General features: G+C 38.1%; 1 protein-coding gene across 8 annotated transcripts in view; it reads left to right on the top strand.

The window, feature by feature from the left end:
• Positions 1-20,538, top strand: part of ABCB7 (ATP binding cassette subfamily B member 7) — a 786,091-nt gene that overhangs the window by 605,442 nt on the left and 160,111 nt on the right. For all 8 annotated transcript variants that reach the window (XR_014131590.1, XM_081759542.1, XM_081759541.1 and 5 more), the window contains one exon: positions 10,306-10,435. Coding sequence is in view for 7 of the 8 variants with exons in the window: in XM_081759542.1 (XP_081615668.1) it covers positions 10,306-10,435 (130 nt within the window). In the remaining variant the exon portion in view is untranslated. The remainder of the gene's footprint in view (positions 1-10,305; positions 10,436-20,538) is intronic.

The following is a 20,538-nucleotide window of genomic DNA, read 5'->3' as shown; positions in this document are numbered from 1 at the left end:
TATAATACGAAGAGGAAATCAGTCAACTCTTCAATTAAATTACATAAATATTTATTCACTTAAGAGGGAGCAACCTCACGACACCACCTAACTAAATATATGCCAAGTACTAACAGTAAGGCCATAAGTACTCAGTGCATTTATATACTCAAATTTTTAAGGGCCACTAAATATCAGTATTTTTTATTGAAACTAATTTTCTTAGATTTCATAATTATTAGTCCTTTACAGAACAGGATGATTAGGAAATCTAACCCTCAAGTAAAATATTTGTTAAATCCTGACTAAGGAAAGATTTGAAATTCGGTATATGCCAAGTACTGAGTATATACTAACATTTCAAGACAGACAAAAATCAAATACTGATATATCGTGACTGTTGATTTCGTTATTTACTATTTATTTGTATATGAAAGTTTAAAATATTACATAGAATTTCCAATCACGAATCGAAATCTCTGACTCTCAAGATGTCAACAACATTGTTTACTGATCTGTACTGTAATTACAAATGCACCTTCCGTAGTACACACTTCTAATCATTATTTACTATTTGGGTAATGACACTCAAATTCGGTTCATTAGCTTGATAATAATACTACTACTACACACACGTACGTATAATGAACTACTAACACGCATAAACATAGGGTGGATAACAATATTAAAAAGAATCACTCAATACACTGCCTAAATGAATTGTAATCAACAGTTTACTACTTTACAGTTAACGCACAAAACCAAAAACTTGATGAATTTGAGGATCAAATTTGCCAAGCTCTTGCAAATCTATTGCTGGAGTATCTGCAGAAGTTTGTCGCAAACATCCCTAACCGTTTACAAAATCTGGTGGATAATGGTGGTGCTTATGTATAATTTTAACAATGCATAACAATTCTACCATTGCCACAGTGGGCCAGGAACCCCGGAAACCTGGCCAAAATAGGAAGTCGTGTTTTCATTTTTATGAAACTTGGTATACATAGATTTAGAAGGACGCTCAGTACGAATTTGGTACCAAAATTGGAAAATTCAAAATGGCGGATACAAGTTGCAAAAATATGTATATATCTGTAATGTCGGTATAGATTTTACAGAACAATAGTATGTAAAAACAGCAACAAATGAAATTATATTTGTCATACATTATTACGTCTCGAAAGATCGCAAACTGTCGCAGTAGCCATGAGCGATGATGCACTGACCATGAGCGAGGGTCTTATGAACTGAACTGATTCCTGCATGTAAAACTACGGGTAATTCGCAATATACAGTTCCTGGATATCATTTGCAACCTCTTCTAATCTGTCTGCGTCGGTGTTCAGCCCTGAGGATAATGCCTGTAATAACAGAGAGTACTTCTCGATGAGTTTCGTATGGAAGTCCGTTATCGTGGCTAACGTTTCCTCATTCAAAAAAAAAAAAAAAAAAAAATCTAGCTGTGTTGCCTTCATTTGATGTTCCGCTGTCACCTGGTCTTCGGTCATCAACAATGAAGACTAACTCGGCTTTCAATTTGTTTTGGATGTCTTCCATTCCGTTTATTCACGGCTGACTGATCTTCCCGGACTTGCCATTCTTTATGTTTAGTCTGTAGTTACGTTCAGTCTTTATGTTTAGTCTACATGAAGCAGCCATGCCATGAACCTAATCCATGCATGTAATGTAGAAAGACCAAATTCGAAGGACTCGGGGTTTTCAAGCTTGCTGATGGAGGTCTTCTTGTAACTGTTCATATCTTTAGATTTTCTGTGGAATACATAACAGGTTAGTGCAAACTTTGCGTGATAGCGTTGCAGACTTTGCCATCTACCATCGTCAAATGGAGGCTGTGTTGGGCTTGAAATGCCATATCTTCAACGAACACCTTACTTGGAAGTTAAGGCTAATATTTGTTCTTCTACTCGCTGCACCTCTTCTCATGCCAGGTCCTCGTTTCTTTCTTGAATTGGAGCCGAACTGGGCTGCAGAATCTTGGTGATGATTGGTGGGGATTGTGCCACACTTCAACTCTTGCACTTTTTTTCTCGAGGAAGAGATGCGATGGCATACATGAAATGAAGAAAATGTCTGAATCCTGAAACTCAACCTCGCTAGCTGACTACTTCCATTGGGTCTGGCCACTAGATCCATCACAGCTCCACTTGCTGATCAACGTTAGACACATACGATATTTACGTAGCATGCTCTTAAACTTACAAAAGCCTTTTCACAGTGTGATCTAGTAAACTCCGAAGTGGTACATCCGACAACGACTCACTCACTTATATGTATTCTGGGTAGCAGTTCTTTTTTGCGTCCCGTACGTGATTATAAGCGTGATAAATATCATAGCCGAGTTTCTTCGCTTCACTTCTAAGAAGATAGTACTGATGTTTAGCTAGATTCGTTTCCAAAAACAATGCCAGAACCTTATATGACTCGTACGACGTTGCAGTGTGTCTTTCGAATTGTGTCCAAGACTTCCTAATATAGGTCGGTCTAGTTGGACTTCACTAGTAGTCAGGGCCATGCCGTGGGGGGGCGAGCGGGGTGATGGCCCCGGGCGCCGAAGTAAGGGGGCGAAAAAATTGGGAGAAAAAGGAAAAAAGATAGGAAAAATTACTTGGAATATATGTATGGGGGCGCCGTCGTATACTCTCGCCCCGGGCGCTGATTTTTCCACTGCACGGCACTGCTACTACTAGATTTCGTGTACTTTCCAGTTAAGTTCTCTGTGCTCTCTGTACTTCACCACGGCTGCGTAAGCAACAGTGATTCCACTTTCGGCTGACTGAATTGCCTCAGTCTTTCTCTTCTTTGATCTTTAACTAATTTCTGCAAAATGTGCTCTTGGGCGTCCGACTTTCGCCGAGCTCGATAGCTGAGGTTCACTATCACTCAGATTAATATCAATATCCAGCCAGTCCGCATATTTTCCCTCTACTTTACTGTGCTCACGATTGCATCTGTCGAGCTTCTGGAACACCTGATAGCAAAAGGCGATTTTTTTTTTTTTTTTTTGTCAGCACTGTATAACGTCTCTCCACCTGATATTTCATCTTCCATGAAGCACAGGAGCTGTTGTTTTTGTCTTCTCTGTTCCCTTCTACTTTCTTTAGAAGGTCAAATATCTTTCTTATAGTTCTTTTATGTGGCATTGCTTTGACAAAGAACAAACTTACTATTAGTATGGTGTATGGTGTATTAATATGGTTAAAAAATTTCACACACCATCCACAGTAAATATGCACTTACAACCTAAACGGGCAAAAGTGGGCAAAATTGGTTCACTGCTCCAGAAACATAGATAATTCAAGTAACACATTAGGAAAAAAACCTGTCTTGTATCCGCTTTTCCCGGATTAAAAATCTACGAAACCATAAAAATTTGTTTTCCTTCGTGATTTACAACCTACTTCTCCATAAGCATTCATAGAATTGATAAATTGCATATAACATAATAACTAGATGTTTATCATTCAGTTATAATATACACAGATGGTATAAACTATAGTTACCCACTCGTGGATATGACGCTAATATCCGTAAAAATAACGCAAACTTAACCTTCTCTAACATAGAAAATACACATGAATACAGAACATGTACAAAGTTTCCTTTTGGCTTTCACTCCTGACCAAAACAGTAAATATATATCAGTAAATCTGATAGCTGTATACGATTGGGACCTTCCTGGATCATATGCATTAGGTGATTAACCTTTCCATGAACTTTCATTTTTTGGGGTTTTGGCCAGGTTTTTGAGGTTCCTGGCCCATTGTGCATTGTAAGGAATAAAATGCTTTCTGCCAGAGGCGGCCTTTGTTCTTGCGGGGCCCTGGGCGAGTTGGCGCCGTGGGGTCCTACTATTTGGATTGGTGACACTCGCGCAATCATACTCTGTAAGCTATTGTGTAAAACAAACTGTTGTTGTAAGATGAATTGAAGTACACACTGCTATAAATAAACCACAGGAAACCACAATACTTACTCAGAAAACAGCTTTGCGACGTTTTAGTTGACTGAATTCTTCTATCAAAGCACAAACCATCATATAAAGAAGAAGCCACGTCGTTTTCGATGGAGAGAAATGAGAGCGGTCAGTCTCTGTTGGGGCTCGTGAGATGTGTTTTTATGTTTCAGTCTTGAAAAACTCCTCTCTGTGGATACAACGATAACCGGTATTATTCATAGTATTCGTAAAGCAATGTCTACATTAGGGTAGCTTTCCTCCAATTTGTTTTCACTTACATATTTAAGCACTGGTAGTAAGTTATTTCCGCCATCAAAGGCTCGTGAGAACATCTTCAATTCTTCATACAGTTCTAGTCCATCTATGTCACTTTTTTCTTCGGCAGTTAATGTTTATTCTAAGTTTTTGCAGAACTTCGTAAGGTCTTCGTCGCTCATGTCAGTCAAATTTTTAACGTGGTATAGAAAACCAACTGTGTGTTTTTGTTTCTTCAGAGCTTCGAATCATAGTTCAGAGTTTCATCAGATTGTATCAACAATTACATAAAAATGCTGTATTTTGAAGCAGTCTTCTGCAGAAAGCTCTCGGTCCTCGGCTTCGTAAGAGAATTGTCTTTTTTCTCTCTCTCTTCTTTCTTTTCTTTGACAGTCTTGAAAATGGTTTCAGTTCCCACTTCTTCCCGACTTCTTTCGCTGTTAGCAGGGTTGTCTGAAAGCCACTTTCCCGGTCGTCTTCAAGCCATTTCAAAAACACTTCCAAGTGCTTCCTTGTCATACCTAAGTTCATTTCCTCACCTTGCTACACTTTACTAATGATAATCTTTATAATGAGCTCGCACCACATTACAAGTGATATGACAAATTCGTAGGTTGTTATTTTTGCTTCTAGTGACTGGCACTCACTGATCAATACACAGTCTGTACTTGTTTCAGACAAACTTTGCAGTATAACGCACACACTGTTAAGCTGGCATTTGACTGCTTTGACGGATTCTATTTTGCATTCCCACCTTGTTTCCGAGAAAGGTTTCAAAGAAATTTGGACATGTTCTTTAAGAATAGCCCATCTTTTACTTGAGCCAGAAAAAAGTATGTGCAATCTCTGTAGAATTCCAAAGAAGGACTTAGTACTTGCATAGAAACTTGCCGCGTCTCCCAACACCAAGTTCCAGTTATGACTTCCACAGAATATAAAAAAGGTGAGGGGATTTACATGGAGAATTCTTCTTTGCACGCCGCTTTTTTCTCCAATCATGTTTGCTCCGTTATCATACCCTTGGTTTTTACAGTTTTGCAATGATAGTCCCAGTTTGCAATTTCGGTGAAAATGTAAAATGCTAAGTTTTCAGCTGTAGTTTGCTTGACAGCTATAATGTCCACATAGTGCTCCTCGATTTCGTCTATGGTTTTGTTAATAAAACACAGTATCAATGAGAGCTGTTGAACACGAGCAACATCCTGAGTACAGTCAATCATAATTGAAATGTACTTACTCATCACTTTCTTCACAATTTCAGTTTTGACGTTAGCCACAAGCAGTTGTATAAGTTCATCTTGGGTATTCTTTCCAAGGTAATGCCCTTCCTTGTTTATCGATTGTCGCAAATGATCTCGCAAGGTTGGATCAAATAAAGCTATCAACTTGACCAAGTTCGAAAAATTACTACTGGAAACCGAATCCAGTTTCTCTTTGTGTTCCCTGAATGGTAAATTATGAGTTGCTAAATATTGCACGATTGCGAGCAACCTTGCCTAAATTTCTTTCCAGCTCTGCTTTTCTGCTTTAATTTGAGTCTGAGACGTGGTATCGATAGTTGTTGTCCTTTTGCTAAATCTAACCATTTCAGTACGCACTCTTTGTGGGGCTTGCTCGTTTCGCGAGATTTCACATGATCACCAAGGTGCTTCCAATCATTTCCCTATAGGAACCAAAACTTGTACTTACTCAAGAAAACAAACGACATGCAAAGTAGTAAACTGCATCTTTTGCTTTGGAATAAATCATCCAACGCGTCTTGCTTCCCACCATTACTTAAAATTCTAATATAGTGAATTTCACTAAAACGCCGTCCGTTTACATTCACGGGAAACACCTCTACTTCAGTGTTGAATCCAGACATTTTCACCCGGCGGGGAATGTGAACTCCTCGGGAGGGGGTTGTTTTTCTGTATTTTTGCAAGAAAGCAGCATATTTAACAATTCCATTCACATGCACATCTTAGCTAATATTGAGATTAATTGCTGATAAATATTCAATGTGAGATTATAATTTTTAAAAAAAAAAACTATCGTTTAATTTTATCTAGAACATTAAATAAAGACTGGCAAAATTATTTTAGACTAAACTTTAACTGCTATTTACATTAGCAATTTTAGTTATTTTTTCCTATATTCAGTAGTTACTGTGTGTACTAATGTAGAAGTTTTTAAAAAGATTTAAATTAACTCAAATATTTTTTGTCCTAAAACAAACATACATAGGAATATCTTAACAAAAAGTAATCATTCTTTCTCACACTTCTGATTCTAAATCAAGTATATTAGCCTTGGTTTCTTCAGTGCATACACATCAATAGTTTAGTTTACGAAATCTTCAGTAGGATTAGTGCCGTGTCGTGGAAAACCAGCGCTTGGGGAGAGAGTATACGACAGCACTCCCGTACATATAAGTGAGGTCGACAGACCAGCTGCGAAAGGTGAGAAAATTTTAAAAAGTAAACCCTGCTTTTCCTTGATTTTGAGCACTTTTTATGACTTTTTTTCCTTTCATTTTATATATGTGCACATGCCCACATGTGCACATGTTTCATTCCTCTCTTTTTTCTTTCATTCTTTTCTTCTTTCCTCCCGACTGAAATTTTGGGAGTTTCTCCGGGGAGAATGCATTTTCTTCCGGGGGGAGATTCCCCTCGGGCAACCCCCTAAATTCATCCCTGCTCTAGTTTTGCCCGAATAGGGCCCTTACTCACTACCAAAGTTCGCTCCTTATCACTGATTTGCTGTAGCCATTATCCCGGGTAATTCTCCACATTTCCACTAGACACTTCACGGACACTTTCATTTGTTGATGACTGCGCCATTGGTGTCCAAACTCGCGAGCCCGACGCTCTTGAGCTCGGCACTCACGCTTAACCGGGCTCGGGCTCAGTAATTGAGCGCGAGCCCCAGTGAGCGCGAACCCAATCGAGAGAAGTGAGTGCGAGCGCGAGCCCAGTTAACAGAAGTGATCGCGAGCCCAGTTAAGAGAAATGAGCGCGAGTGCGAATGAGCGCGAGCCCAGTTCATAGAAGTAATCGCGAGCCCAGTTGGACTCACTTGTCTGCTTTCGATTTCCAGCAATTTTGAAAATCGGCATTTATTTTCGCGTTTCTAAATGGCTGTAAACAAAAAGCTACTATGTGACTCGTGATAATGATACCTCATGCAAAATAATATTATCTAGGGCGATCTTGTTCTACATGTCGATTATCTTTTATTTATTTCAAGATATCACATAATTCCTGTAACTAGCGATATTTTAATTTCGCAGTGATTAGGCCTCTTAAAGTTTTCTTGCTTCAAAGTAAGGGGGAAAAGTAAATGGACTTAGAAGATGCAGGCCCGAATAGGAACAACATTGTGCGGCTCCAGATTCCAGAAAAACATATAAAGAAATCGCATTAAGACTATACCATCCCGGTATTCATGGAGGTGTCATATCATTTAATAGGCTTATTTTTTTATACCTGGGATTTACTAATTTTGTTATACTTACTAATTCATGCAGTTCCTGAGCACAAAATTATCATCGGCCAAGGTCGATTTCCGCTTCACTGACTCGGGGTTAGATGGTTGGTTTCTTAATAATGAGATTGGGACGGGGGAAGTGTTAACATTCTTCAGAGCACTAACACTTTCACTTTGAATGCCTTGGTGACAGGGGTTCAGAAGATGTATACTGGATTGTGGACCACACAATGGTTCAATACTTGCACTATCACATTCACAATCAGTATATCATACTGTAATTTGGACATCTTCGTTACGCTGACTAAACGATAAAAAAATCACCTACAATTTATTCCTAATAGAAATCATTGGACAGCAGTATTTACAAGCCCTCCCACTGGTCTAGTGGCTACCACGCGCGACTTTGATGATCGATTCCCTGTGGGGAAAGTATTGAACCACAGTGGTTCAGATTCCACGTTAAAACTATAAGTCCATGTCTCATATATCCTCGCTGATGAAAGGGGATGGTGAAAGATAATCAATTAATCAATCAACAGTATTTCAAATTTCAGCTGCATAAACAACCTATGACTTGTAGGACTAGTTCATTTTGTTAAAGCAGCTGTTTTAACGAAGTTTAGTATTAACGTGTCAGGTATTTCTATGAGATAAGAAAAAATATTTTGTAACTAAATGATAGCTCTATCCACGTAGATTCTGCAAACAGAAACAATGAAAATCGATATAAAAGTAGGAAAAGCTAGAACACTCCGATTAATTGTAACAACTCCATCAGGGGTTGAAATTGGAGGGGCATACGCCATTAAGATGTACAGGCTCGCGAGCTTGCTCTTGCGCTCAACTGGGCTCGGGCTCAATAATTGAGCCTGAACCTCAATGGAACAAGTCAGTGCGAGCCCAACTCAGAGAAGTGAGCACGAGTGCAAGTGAGCGCGAGCCCAATTGAGCAAAGTCGAGAGAAGAGAGCGTGAGCCCAAGTGAGCGAGAGCTCAGTTGAGACAAGTGAGCGTGAGCCAGAGTGAGTGCGAGTTCAGTTGAGAGAACTAAGCGCGAGCTCGGGTGAGTGCAAGCCTAGTGGAGAGAAGTGAGCGCGAGCGCTAGTGATCGCAAGTCCAGTTGAGACAGGTAAGGGCGAGCCCGAGTGAGTGCGAGCCCAGTCGAGAGATGAGTGCGAGCCCAGTCGAGAGAGATGAGCGCGAGCCCGAGTGAGTGCGAGTCCAGATAAGATTAGTGAGTGCGAGCGCGAGCCCAGTTGGGAGAAGTGATCGCGAGTCCAGTTGAGACTGATGAGCGCGAGCCCGAGTGAGTGCGAGCTTAGTCCAGAGAGATGAGCGCTAGCCCGAGTGAGTGCGAGCTCAGTTGAGAGAAGTGATCGCGAGTCCAGTTGATACTGGTGAGCGCGAGCCCGAGTGAGTGCGAGTTCAGTTGAGAGAAGTGAGCGCGATTCCAGTTGAGACAGGTGAGCGCGAGCCCAATGGCAAATGGCCATCTCTGGACTACGCTGACGGGTGCGAAATTGCGGATGAGGACGAACGCGATGATTCCACAGACTGTACTGGCTGTGCTACCTCAACTCTGCTGCTGGGTCCTGCTTCTACTTCAACTGCCGTTCTATGTTCACACTCAGTTTTATCAACGGATTCACACGCTAACCCTTCTTCTTTAACTTGATTTTCAGTTTTTAAATATTTGGACAATGATTCACGAAGTTGTTCTAATTCCTTTCTTTTTTGAAACTTTTTTTTGGTACTTCCTGATTTTTTTTATTACCGATATCCCGATTACGCGAAGTCATGTTTCGAAACTAATTACACACAGTAAACCAAAATATCTACAAATTTTGAGGCTTCACGCGACACTCCAATTAAAAAATTCAAACCGAAACACTTCGTATTTGTTAACCAACAATTAAACCAAAATTTCTTCTTGTTGTAATCCGACTTCACATTGTTGCCTACTTTAGATAGGAAAAAAGATAATTATACACCACTAAAGAACACAGTATTTGCTAATTTTCTCCTCGCGCCTACGTTTTCCGTGGTAGATGTTCATTAAAGTACTAACACTATACAAGAAGTTTATCTGTTCTTACAAATCTCAATAAAACACATCTTAAAAATTTTAAGAGCCCAGGGTCCAAGGTACCCTAAGTCAAAACAGACTCCCTTGCAAAAATATATGACCTTAAATTATGACTTCCCACTTTTGACTTCCTTTATATATACTATTAGACAATGGATACACCCTACGAGATTATAAGTGGTACGTAGCTCTGGTCTATAGTATCCTGGGTTAAGACTCCTTATTATCTAGCAGAATATATTATCTTGGCCTTTCTATCCCCAAAATTGTCTAAATCATACTCGTTTCCCAAATTTCGGTTGTGCCTTTGCCAAGACTACAGTTCTTGTTGAGTCGGCGTCCTGAAGTGGAGCCTCGCCAGTAGTAGTATTTCTGATTTATTATTATTATTATTATTATTTGTGAAGTTAAAATGAAATTAAGCCTGATATATGTCTACTGAATGAGTCAAATATCTACACGTAGTAAACTTTTCTTATACGTTGTATGCATTCGACTTCGCGACATATCATTGAAATTTGTTCTCTGAATTACAGGAAATCCACTATAGTACGCCTTCTTTATCGCTTTTTTGAACCAAAGTCTGGAGCAATTTATATTGGAGACCAAAATATTAAGGATGTGGATTTGTCCAGCCTTCGTAGAGCCATTGCTGTTGTACCGCAGGTAATTAGTTACAGTTTCACTTTAGTCATCCTACAGGTGTAATTTAGTAGTTCAGAGTAGTTCAGTTCGTAGTGTAATACTAGTTTGGTATATCGGTTTCACAGTATGTACAATGTCTAGAATTTAGAAACCTGTGTTTTGAATAATTCGACGCCTTCATCTTTCCTATTTTATGTTTCTATTTTATCTTTTATCTGTAGCTATGCTATTACTGACTTTAGGTCCTCATTCTTTTTTGCGATTAAACGTAAAAGAAAAATATTATTTTATTGTTTATCATGGGGAAACCTAAAGTGTGCATAATTCCTTGAATGCTGAATGGTAGTTCATATTAATTATTTGTCACTTAACGCACAACAATTATGGTAGTTGCGGATAGTCATGATGTTTCTTTCGATTATATGTTTCTTCACGATGTTCTCATATATATATATATATATATATATATATATATATATATATATATATATAGGGTTGGTTAATTCGTGTGTCAATTTCATTTGTTCACTGTACAAAAGTGGTAAAGCCGTGCAATTTGGTAGAACTTTAGACGAAGGACATACGTTTTGTTTCGCCATAGAAGCATGTCACTTGTACTAAAGATTGAAGAGATATAGGGTTAAAGGTCAAATTTCGATTTTTTCCTTATGGGATTGCAATGGTACATTCTGAAAGAGCCTGAAAAACGTAAATCGAAGTGATAACAAAGAAAAAACTGTACGGAATGATTCTTTGTCGCAAGCCGACCAAATATGCGTCAATCAAGTGCTATGGTCAGAGGTCACTGTCAGATCAAGGTCACAGGTCACCTTGAGAACCCATTTGGCATGATGAAGTACGGGCATTGCGTTTTCAGTGTATTCAAATGGGTTCTCGATATGACCTGTGATCTTGATCTGACCGTGACGTCTGACCTTGACACTTGATTGACGCATATTTAGTCGGCTTGCGACATAGAATCATACCCTACAGCTTTTTCTTTGTTATTACTTCGATTTACGTTTTTTCAGGCTCTTTCAGAATTTGCCATTGCAATCCCGTTAGGAAAAATCGAAATTTGACCTTTGACCCTATACCTCTTCAATCGTTAGTACAAGTAGCATGCTTCTATGGCGAAACAAAACATATGTCCCTCGTCTAAAGCTATACCAAATTTCACGGCTTTACCTCATACCACTTTTGTACAGTGAACAAATGAAATTGACACACGAATTAATCAACCCTCTGTGTGTATATACAGGGTGAGTCAAAATAAGTGTTACAAGCCAATATCTCGCGAACTATACATCATATAAGAAAAATATTAAGAGACAATGTACAATACAGAGGGGCCTCAGAAACGAGTCAAACATTAGGTTTCCCCCGCCCCCCATTTTGGGGGGAGGGGGTGAACGTGAAATTTTCGAAAGAGCTTGAAAAATTGAACAATTTTTGATATGGAGCACCGTTTTCAAGATGGGCCCCAAAAATGGTCCTGTATCCGATAAAATTTCCAGTACTTATAAATAAATGTTACAAGCCAATATATCGTGAACTATACATCATATAAGAAAAATATTAAGAGACAATGTAAAATACAGAGGGGCCTAAGAAATGAGTCAAACACTAGGTTTCCCTCGCCCCGCATTTCGGGGGGAGGGGGGTGTACGTGAAATTTTCAAATGGGAACATAGGTCGAGTTATACCTCGTTCGAAAGAGCTTGAAAAACTGAACAATTTTTGTACGAAACAATTTTTGATATATGGCACCGTTTTCAAGATGGGCCCCAAAAATGGTCCTGTATCCGATAAAATTTCCAGTACTTATAAATCGGAAACGTATGAGTAGGAAACGATTAAATAAAAAATGAAAAACGAAAACATCATAGGCAATGTGGAATGATGTTGTCGTGGTGTCTCCAGGGCCCTAATCATGGGGCCCCGGGACCAATTTCAAAATTTCAAGTGGGAATATACCTGTAGGTTGAGTGATACCTAGTTTGATAGATCGTGGAAAGCCAAACAGCTTCGTACAAAATTTGTTTTCATTTTGGGCAAGCCTGTTTCAAAATGGCCGCCAAAAATGGTTCCACATTCAGATAGAAAGTGCAGTGTTCAAATTGAGTATTACACGCCAATATCAAGCGAACTACGCATCAAATAAGAAAAGTGTTAAGAGTCAATGTACAATACAGAAAGCCTGAAATTTGTGTTAAAGTTCCCTCGCCCCGCTTTTGTTTGGAGGGGTGTACATGGAATTTTCAAATCGCAACATAGGGCGAGTGATACCTCTTTGATAGATCGTGAAATACCAAACAGCTTACTACAAAAGTTGTTTTGATTTCAGGCAAGCCTGTCACAACAGCATTACCACAACCTAATATCCTGTAAAGTAGTAGAATAACGTTTAGTAATTGTACGGGTATGTGCGATGTTAAAAATTGTAATTTCAATCACTGTAAAGCAAATAATTTCAACACTTACCATGTTACAAATGATGCTCGATATATCCTCCAACCTACTCCACACACCACCGTAAGCGGCGGCATAGGGATGTTCGTACATCATGTAGCATCTCTGGAGTGATAGATGCACACACACCTTGGGTACGCGCCTCCATATCATCAGTAGTTGTTGGTACGTTGGACATTACCCGATCCCTAACATAACCCCAGAGGAAAAAATCAAGTGGGGTTAGGTCAGGAGATCGTGGAGGCCAGTGAATAGGACCTCGACGCCCAATCCATTTATTCGCCATACGGTGGTCCAATAAGGCTCTGACCTAGCGTGTGTTGTGTGCTGGAGCACCATCATGTTGATACCACATTCTTATACGTTCAGCGAAAGGAATATTCTCTAACAACTCCGGGTATAGTACATCACTGATAAATGCGTCATAGGTATCACCAGTAAGACGTCCATCAAAAAAAAATATGGCCCAATGATATGGTTACCAAGGATGCCACACCATACATTAAGAGACCGCCGATGCTGATGAGCAACTTGTCTCTGCCATAGTGGATTTTCCCTAGCCATATAATGCATATTATGTCGGTTTACGTGTCCTGTGTTTGTAAATGTAGCTTCATCGCTAAACAAGATGGTGCATACGAAGTTGCGCTGTCTGTTTTCCATACCTTCCAACCATAGACAAAATTGCAATCTGGCATGAAAATTATTGCCAGATAGTTCCTGATGTAAGATGATATGATACGGATGAAACATGTACTCGTGCAAAATACGCACTACAGATCTTTGCCTAACTCCACTGGCCTGAGCAAGGTGTCTCGTGGCAACATGTGGGTCTACATGCACTGCTGCCAATATTCCTGTTGCACGTTCTTCATTGGTTGCAGAGCGGTAACGACCCATACCTCGTCCCCGGACAAGACTACCATGTTGCCGCAAACGTCTCTCCAATCGCAGAAATGCCATGTGAGATGTTTGTTGGCGTTGGGGATAGCGCATTGCATACATTAGTGCCGCGTTACGATAGTTTCTTCTACATTCGCCCAACACCACCAACATATTTACACAATGATCAAACACTGCCATTGCTCTATTCAAACGCTACCCAAACTAATAATATTAATGCGATAGTGTTCGTTTCCTTGTACGGAAAACTTATCACCAAAGTTGATAGCCCGTTCTTTCTACGCTTTTGAACCATTCAACACACAACTACAGCCCCTACCTACAATATCCACACTGCCACTTCCCTTTAAGTCACTAACACTCTCACTAACAGCTAGGCAATGTAACATCAATGATGATTTTACGTTGAACACTACTACTCAACAAGAAAAAAATAATAATACCATACTATTCACACTGCATGAACAAACAACACACAGGTACAGTCAAATGTTCTCAGTAGAACAATGAAAACCACATTCCCCGTCCCCTGTGTGATCGGCTCTATTGACACTTGTGTATACCAGCCATTATTAAGGAGGTAGAGTACTAGCTATTGCTACATTTCTAATGTCTATTTTCGGGTTTACGGCACCAATTTATAATACGTTAAAATGTCTCTTTTCTGGAGTTGACACACCACTAATTTTACTACATTTATTTCTACGTAGTATCTAGATTGTATCCCGGTTCTTGAACTACGTGACAAACACAATTTACAATTTTCTTAAATTGGTTTTAATACTTAATCTTCAGAAACGTTTATATTCCACATTGACATATTTAACAAGATGTCTGCACACTTACACTTACATTTATTACGTTTCCATAGCAATTACATTAATAGTTGACGATCAAAAATAATCTAAAGATATTTCTTTGCAACTTTCTTTTCTTTGTATAAAACGGCTCAAATAATTCGCCTTTGATCCTTTTTTTTTTTTTTTTTAATAAGATGGTACAGATTGTTAATGCAATATACAACGTTATCGTTGTACTATGTTCCGAAGGCCATCGGTTCCATTCCCCAGGCAATGACGTTGACGGGCTTTCCTTACTCTAACTGGGCATATGTTGAGATGTTGCCTACAAGTAGGGCCTAATAGGTACCTTCCTATCCCTTTCTCATAGAATTGTAGTGACTGAGAAACGACGTCTCTTTGCGCATACGTATTAGTATTATTCATTCTCTTATTATTTTCATTCATATTATTATTATTATTACTAGTTTTATTATTATTTTTCGTAGTAGTATCCTCCTCCTCCTCCTCCTCATTATTATTATTATTATTATTATTATTATTATTACGTTAACCCTTATAGGTCGATTTTCCCCCGAACATTTTACTTGTTATTCACGTACAGCATGATGATGGAACATCGTGTTCGACATATTTTAGGCCTGTTTGGATTGTACATTGACTCTTAACACTTTTTATTTGATGCAATAATTCGCGGGATATTGGCTTGTAACACTCAGTTTGAACACTGCACTTTCTATCTGAATGTGGAACCATTTCCGACGGCCATTTTGAAACAGGCTTGTCCGAAATCAAAATAATTTTTTTAATAAGCTATTTGGTTTTCCATAACCTATCAAACAAGGTATCACTCGACCTATATTCAGATTTGAAATTTTAAAATTGGTCCCGGGGCCCCATGATGGGGCCCTGGGGCTCTACGACAACACCATTCCCCGTTGCCTATGGCGTTTACCTTTTTCATTTTTTGTTTCATGTTTTTCTACTTAGCCGTTTCCGATTTATGTACTGGAAATTTTATCAGCTACAGGACCAATTTTGGGGTCTATCTTGAAAACGGTGCCCCATATCAAAAATTGCTTCCTACAAAACTTGTTCAATTTTTCAAGCTCTTTCGAACGAGGTATCACTCGACCTATGTTCCCATTTGAAAATTTCACGTTCACCCCCCTCCCCCCGAAATGGGGGGCGGGGAAACCTAATGTTTGACTCATTTCTGAGGCCCTCTGTATTGTACATTGTCTCTTAATATTTTTCTTATATGATGGATAGTTGGCGATATATTGGCTTGTAACACTTATTTATAAGTACTGGAAATTTTATCGGATACAGGACCATTTTTGGGGCCCATCTTGAAAACGGTGCCCCATATCAAAAATTGTTTCGTACAAAAATTGTTCAATTTTTCAAGCTCTTTCGAACGAGGTATCACTCGACCTATGTTCCCATTTAAAAATTTCACGTTCACCCCCTCCCCCCAAAATGGGGGGCGGGGGAAACCTAATGTTTGACTCATTTCTGAGGCCCCTCTATATTGTACACTGTCTCTTAACATTTTTCTTATATGATGTATAGTTCGCGAGATATTGGCTTGTAACACTTATTTTGACTCACCCTGTGTGTGTATATATATATATATACAGAGAGAGAGAGAGAGAGAGAGAGAGAGAGAGAGAAGAGGGGGAGATCAAGTCAGGTTTTAAACAAAGTATGTATGCATATGATTAAACAAAGAAAGTTTCTGCTATAGATTTTTTTAAGTAGCCATGTTAAAAACGAAAATGTTTTTTCTATAAATGAGGTAAAGCGTAAATATAAAAATGTACTTTAAAAGGCTAATACAATGAAATTTGTAATTATTTTGCAAGTAAACTCTAAGGGAAGATTAATACCACTAACGAGGATTTCTTACTTTAGTCCACTAAAATAATTTTAGAATGTAAGCAAGTTAGATATAAAGAATTAAAATAATTTGGTTATTTTCATTAAGTGAGAATGATATACAAAAGAATATATATTTTTGGGTTACAGTGGCTAAGTAGTAGAGCGATCACCTCTGGTGCATGGTGTTCCTGATGTTTCAGTCACAGCTCGCACCAACTGGAGTTGGCTTTCTCTATGTTCTTCCGTTTCTTTCCACTTTCTTCATTTAATTGTTATCATTACAGTCTCCCGTAGGCCCGAAGCATAATTCAAAAGACAAAATATATTTATCCAATTTTCATACAATGTGAAATATAGAAAAAAACTTTCCGGTACTAGAGAAAGCGCTTTGCAATCGTAGGATTAATTGATTTCGTATCGATTTCCGATCAAGCACACAGATTTTTCAGTTTTTAACCTACATGTTTAGAAAATTGAACATTTAATTGAATTAAGAAAGAGGGAACCATGACCTAGAACAACAACAAAGAAAGCGGTGTGATGACCACGCATCACACAACTTGCCTTCGTTTGTCTTTGGTGATCTATAAAATTAGTTAATTATTATTTTTATTACTGCTAATCACACAATTATTTATTAACTAGCTGAAGTACCGGGTTTTATGGAGAAGATTTGAAATCTGTATCATATTTGAACCTCTGACCCCATTTAGAATAAGTATTTGAATGGAAATGAAATTATAAAAACCTAGGCGACCCAAGTGCTATTTTCAAAAAAGGTATTAAACTGTTGAGTAGGTTGTAATATATTTTATTGTTGAACCCTTTCCCGCTAGGATACGCCTTTAATAAACGTAACATGAAAGAAACCCGACTAGAGTCAACTGCTATCTATATTGCAAAATTCATTTGAAACATCTATCCGTTTTCCCATGATGATGAGACAACGTCAGTTTGAATGTGAAGGAAAATACCTCTTAGGATGCTCATTGTAATGAAAAATACATGAAAAACCCAGCTCGAGCCAAGTGCTATGTTCCAAAATTCATTTCAAATCGTTCAGCAGTTTTCCCGTGATGGTGAGACAAGATAATCTCGATGCTGCTTTTACTTTCGAGCGACGATAGGAGAGCATAAAGTATGGCAATAATGAAAAATCGAGATTTCAACGGATTTGTACGTTTCATGCCCACTATATGCTTTAAAACCGAGTTCTGGAAGTCTGTCCGTCTATTCATCTCAATGAAAATATGTTTGGTCCTTTTTTTTTTTTTTTTAACGAAAAGTTCAGAATTAGTAGTTTAGAGTTGATTCTTTCTGGACGATTTTCTCTAAAACTACTTTGGAGACTTTGTCTGTGTTTCATAAATAATACGGTATTTTATTAATAACACTACACTGTGATTTTTCCCGGGGGTGACTTTTTCGAACGATTTTTCAAAACTTACTCAAGCCATTCTGTTCATATTTCATAAGTACGTTGAGTTGAGTTGATTTTGAGTTTAACATCCCTTTCAGCAGCGAGGCTATATGAGACGGGACTTACTGATTACCGTGAAATCCGAATCACATGAGCTCATGCCGAGAATCGAGCCCGGGTCCCCCGCCAAAGGTCCGTACGCTAACCACTTAGCCACGAAGGAGTTTTTCATAAATATGTAATTAATAAAACTGGTAATATGGGATAACTCATTTGTTTTGAAAATATCTATAAGGGATAGTGTACTCATGGCAATGAGTTTTTCGGACGATTTTGTTCCTATTCCGTAAATAAATTTTTAATTACAGACTTAATAAAATAGAATAACTCATTTATTTTAAAAAATCCACAAGAGTAGTTTAGTCTTGTAGTGAGCTTTTCCGGACAATTTTTTCACAAACGAAATACCGGTGATACATAAATATTTGATTAATAACCCCTATAATACAAGTCAAGTAATTTCTCACGAATAAATCCACAAGGGGTAGTTTACTAAGAGGTGTGAGTTTATTACTGGATGATTTTCTCGAAAACGACTCAAACAACTTCGTTTATATTTATAATTAATAACTATAATGTTGTTTAAACCACTTCTCAAGTAAATATGTACGTAGTGTTTTTTCTTTCTTTTTTTTACAATTTTTCTCGAATACACCTCATGTGAAACTCTGTAAACAAATATTTAATTAATAACTCTGATGTATATGTCTTTAGTCACTTGTTATGAAAAAGTTCACTATTTTCTTCGAACGAAGTTTCTCAAAAAATATAATGTTCGTATTTCTTGTTTCAGCGGCAACTGCAGCATAATATGATTTAGTTAAGATATTTGAGAGAGTGGAGTGGCCCGTATCTTTTATTATATATTGAGAAAATAATTATAGAATTTTCCTTCGTCAAAGCGGAATTTCAGAAAATACTGGAACACATGAACACTCACTTGTAATAAGGAGTTTATATCTTAAGTTTCATTTCCCTAACATGTCGTTCAATACTCCTATTCTTAGCATACATTTAAAAACCCTTTTCCTCCACTTTAGCATACGCATTTTGATGACATGACAACCAGTGAGTATCGTTTCACAGTGAGAAGCTAAGACGTCCAAACTATGTGAATTTAATACTCAAATTTGCAGTAATGCATCTAAAAGTACTGGATGCAATAGAGTAATAGGATCAAAAATAGAACTTGTTCCTCGAACGGTAAATCCATATCAAAAAGCAATTACTCGCTATCCCTTACTGTTTTTGTTCTATGGCGATAAAGGGTGAAACCGAAAATAGTTTATTCCAACCACTTCCGGTTTGATTTTGATTTGATATGACTTTGAATTAAGTATCCCTTTCAGCAACGAGGCTATATGAGACGTGGTTCTACAGCTTAACGTGAGATCCAAACCACGTGAGTTCCCGCCAGGAATCGAACCCAGGTCTCCCATGCCACACTTGCAGTCTGAATAGAGGGCTAAAGTAGGAGATGGAACCTATTTGTGGAACAGTGAATGGATTGCAACAAGCCGTTTCTTATTTTACTCATTAAAAACAATATTTTACTCGTTGTTGGTGTTTTCAAATAAAAGCCTTGCACGAGTAAAGACTTTTTTTTGTAGCAATTCTGTTGACGCGGAGATAACAGTTAAACGAGACTAGTGTTCTGTTGAATTAATATTCTTACATTTACGAATCATTGAAACGAAGTTAAAATAAATAAAATAAATAAATAATCAGAATTCATTCTTCTTAATAGTTTAAAATGATCTATATTTTGTATTTTAAAAATATATTTAAGAATAAGTTATAATTTATGACATTTAAATAAAGTTAAATAAATGTTAATTATTTCTTGCTGTGGATAAAACAAAGCAATAAAAACGCAGTTTAAGACACTGAAATATTAAAATATTGGTGTGGTAGTGTACGTTAAAATCTTCCATTTCTATTTATATTTATTTACTTGCCCTAACACAAAAGAGAGCATTTATCTTTCGTTGGCAAGGGAGGTAAAAAAGAGAGGATAAAGCAAACTGCCTTTCAAACGTACATATGTAAGACATTAATCACAATTAAAAGAGGAGCAAAAATATAGCAACGTTTTTGAACTCACATTAAGTTACAAGAGGAAATCACTGTTTACTCATTACCGAATATCACCCACTGTGGCGGTCTTGTTACCGGTACTTTATCATTCAAATCTGTGAAGCTGTCCTGCACCGCAACTGGAAATCAAATCCCATCATGAAAGATACATGACCACTGCGTTTGCAATCAACCACATATCCAGGAACATATCAGGTGCTTATCGGACGATACACCAAACGGTGCTCCTAATTCGATGTTGTGAATATGGATTCTTCTGAGAAAACTACTTTTTCCCGGTTGGATCTACACTCGCATGTGCAAAACGGTAAATTTTGTGTTTGTCTGAGAGCTTTTCGTTCACGCCAGCAACACAGCCTCGTAACTCAGCATGTCGAAGCCTTCGGAGCGCTGTCTACGTACTTCCAGGAAAGTGGTAAGCTTCTCATAGCTGCCTAGGTGTCCTTAGTGGATCTAACCGGGCTTCGTTCTCGCATCTTCCGCCTCGG

The sequence above is a fragment of the Thermobia domestica genome, chromosome 5 (assembly GCF_964235325.1).
Source record: "Thermobia domestica chromosome 5, izTheDome1.hap1.1, whole genome shotgun sequence".
In the NCBI taxonomy this organism is placed as follows: domain Eukaryota; kingdom Metazoa; phylum Arthropoda; class Insecta; order Zygentoma; family Lepismatidae; genus Thermobia; species Thermobia domestica.
The sequence above is the reverse complement of the archived record's forward strand: the minus strand, read 5'-3'. Positions and strand labels throughout refer to the sequence as shown.